Consider the following 1,560-nt stretch of genomic DNA (forward strand, 5'->3'; position numbering starts at 1 on the left):
GCCGGCCGGCGCCCCCGCCGCCAAGAGAAGTGCCCTGCTCCCCAACTACCTCCCCCTGCCGTGCGGCGCCCGCGCGCCCAGCGAGCGCTCGCTGGCGCCCAGCCGGGCCAGCGGCGCTGACTCCGAGGCCGCCAAGCACCGGCCCAGCGTGTCCATCAACGCGGAGGAGCTGCCGCGGTACCGGCGCGCGTCGCGCCTGGAGCCGCCGCGCGATGCGGCCGCGCGCTGGTACCCGCGGCACGCGCTCAGCGTGCCCAACATCCCCAACTCGGCGCGCAGCAAGACGCCCACGCGCAGCGTGGCGTCCGTGCCCGGCGGCGACGGGCCGCCGAGCCGCCGCTGCAAGCTCATGGACGGCGAGCGCCTCCTGGGCCTGGGCAGCAAGCAGCAGCGCCAGCGCTACGTCACCAAGATGGGCAAGTGCCAGGTGAACCTGGGCAACATCCAGGAGAAGAAGCGCTTCCTCTCCGACATCTTCACCACCATCGTGGACCTCAAGTACCGCTGGTTCCTCTTCGTTTTCATGATGTGCTACATTGTGACGTGGCTGCTCTTCGGCATCATTTACTTCGTGGATGCTTGGCTCCGGGGCGATGTCCACCACATGGGCGACCCGGAGTGGAAGGCGTGTATCGAGAACGTGGACAATTTCCTTTCTGCCTTACTCTTCTCTGTGGAAAGTCAGAGGACCATCGGCTACGGCTCCCGGATGGTGACCGCCAACTGCCCCGAGGGCGTCATTCTGCTCATGGTGCAGTCCATCATCGGCTCCATGATCGACGCCCTCATGGTGGGCTGCATGTTCGTCAAGATCTCCAGGCCCAAGAAGCGCGCCCAGACCTTAATCTTCAGCAAAAACTGTGTCATCTCGCACCGGGACGAGAAGCTCTGCCTCATGTTCCGCATCGGGGACCTCCGCGACAGCCACATGGTCGACGCCAAGATCAGGGCCAAGCTGATCAAGTCGCGGCAGACCAAAGAGGGGGAGTTCATCCCCCTGGAGCAGTCGGAGCTGAACCTGGGCTACGACACGGGCGAGGACCGGCTGTTCCTGGTGGAGCCGCAGATCGTCTGCCACGTCATCAACCAGCACAGCCCCTTCTGGGAGATGTCCGCGGACTCGCTGAAGCGGGAGCAGTTCGAGATCATCGTCATCCTGGAGGGCATCGTGGAGGCCACAGGTGAGTGCCGGGCGGGCCGGGCTGCCCGTGGGACGGCTCCGGTGCCGTGCGTGCGCCGGGCCGCAGCGCCGCTCGCCGCCTTGCAGGGATGACGTGCCAAGCGCGCACCTCCTACACGGAGGACGAGATCCTGTGGGGCTACCGCTTCGAGCCGTGCATGTCCCTGGAGAAGGGCGCCTTCCGCGTGGACTACAGCCGCTTCGAGCTGACCTTCGAGGTGCAGACGCCGGCGGTGAGCGCGCGCGAGATGCAGGAGCTGCGCGAGCTGGAGCGTGCCGAGCGCTCCACGCTGAGCCTCTACTGGGACCCGCTGGTGCAGGCGTGCGCGGCGGCGGGCGCCGAGGGCCGCCTCAGCATCGCCAGCGCGCGCGACGAGGGC

General features: G+C 67.4%; 1 protein-coding gene across 1 annotated transcript in view; it reads left to right on the forward strand.

Moving 5' to 3' along the window:
• LOC112948100 (G protein-activated inward rectifier potassium channel 4-like) overlaps positions 1-1,560 on the forward strand; it is a 7,028-nt gene that overhangs the window by 3,867 nt on the left and 1,601 nt on the right. Inside the window, exons 2-3 of the mRNA XM_026040302.1 lie at positions 82-1,181; positions 1,268-1,558. Coding sequence (XP_025896087.1) covers positions 82-1,181; positions 1,268-1,558 — 1,391 coding nt within the window. The remainder of the gene's footprint in view (positions 1-81; positions 1,182-1,267; positions 1,559-1,560) is intronic.

Source organism: Nothoprocta perdicaria, unplaced genomic scaffold (genome assembly GCF_003342845.1).
Source record: "Nothoprocta perdicaria isolate Ctin4 unplaced genomic scaffold, notPer1 scaffold_252, whole genome shotgun sequence".
Lineage (NCBI taxonomy): Eukaryota > Metazoa > Chordata > Aves > Tinamiformes > Tinamidae > Nothoprocta > Nothoprocta perdicaria.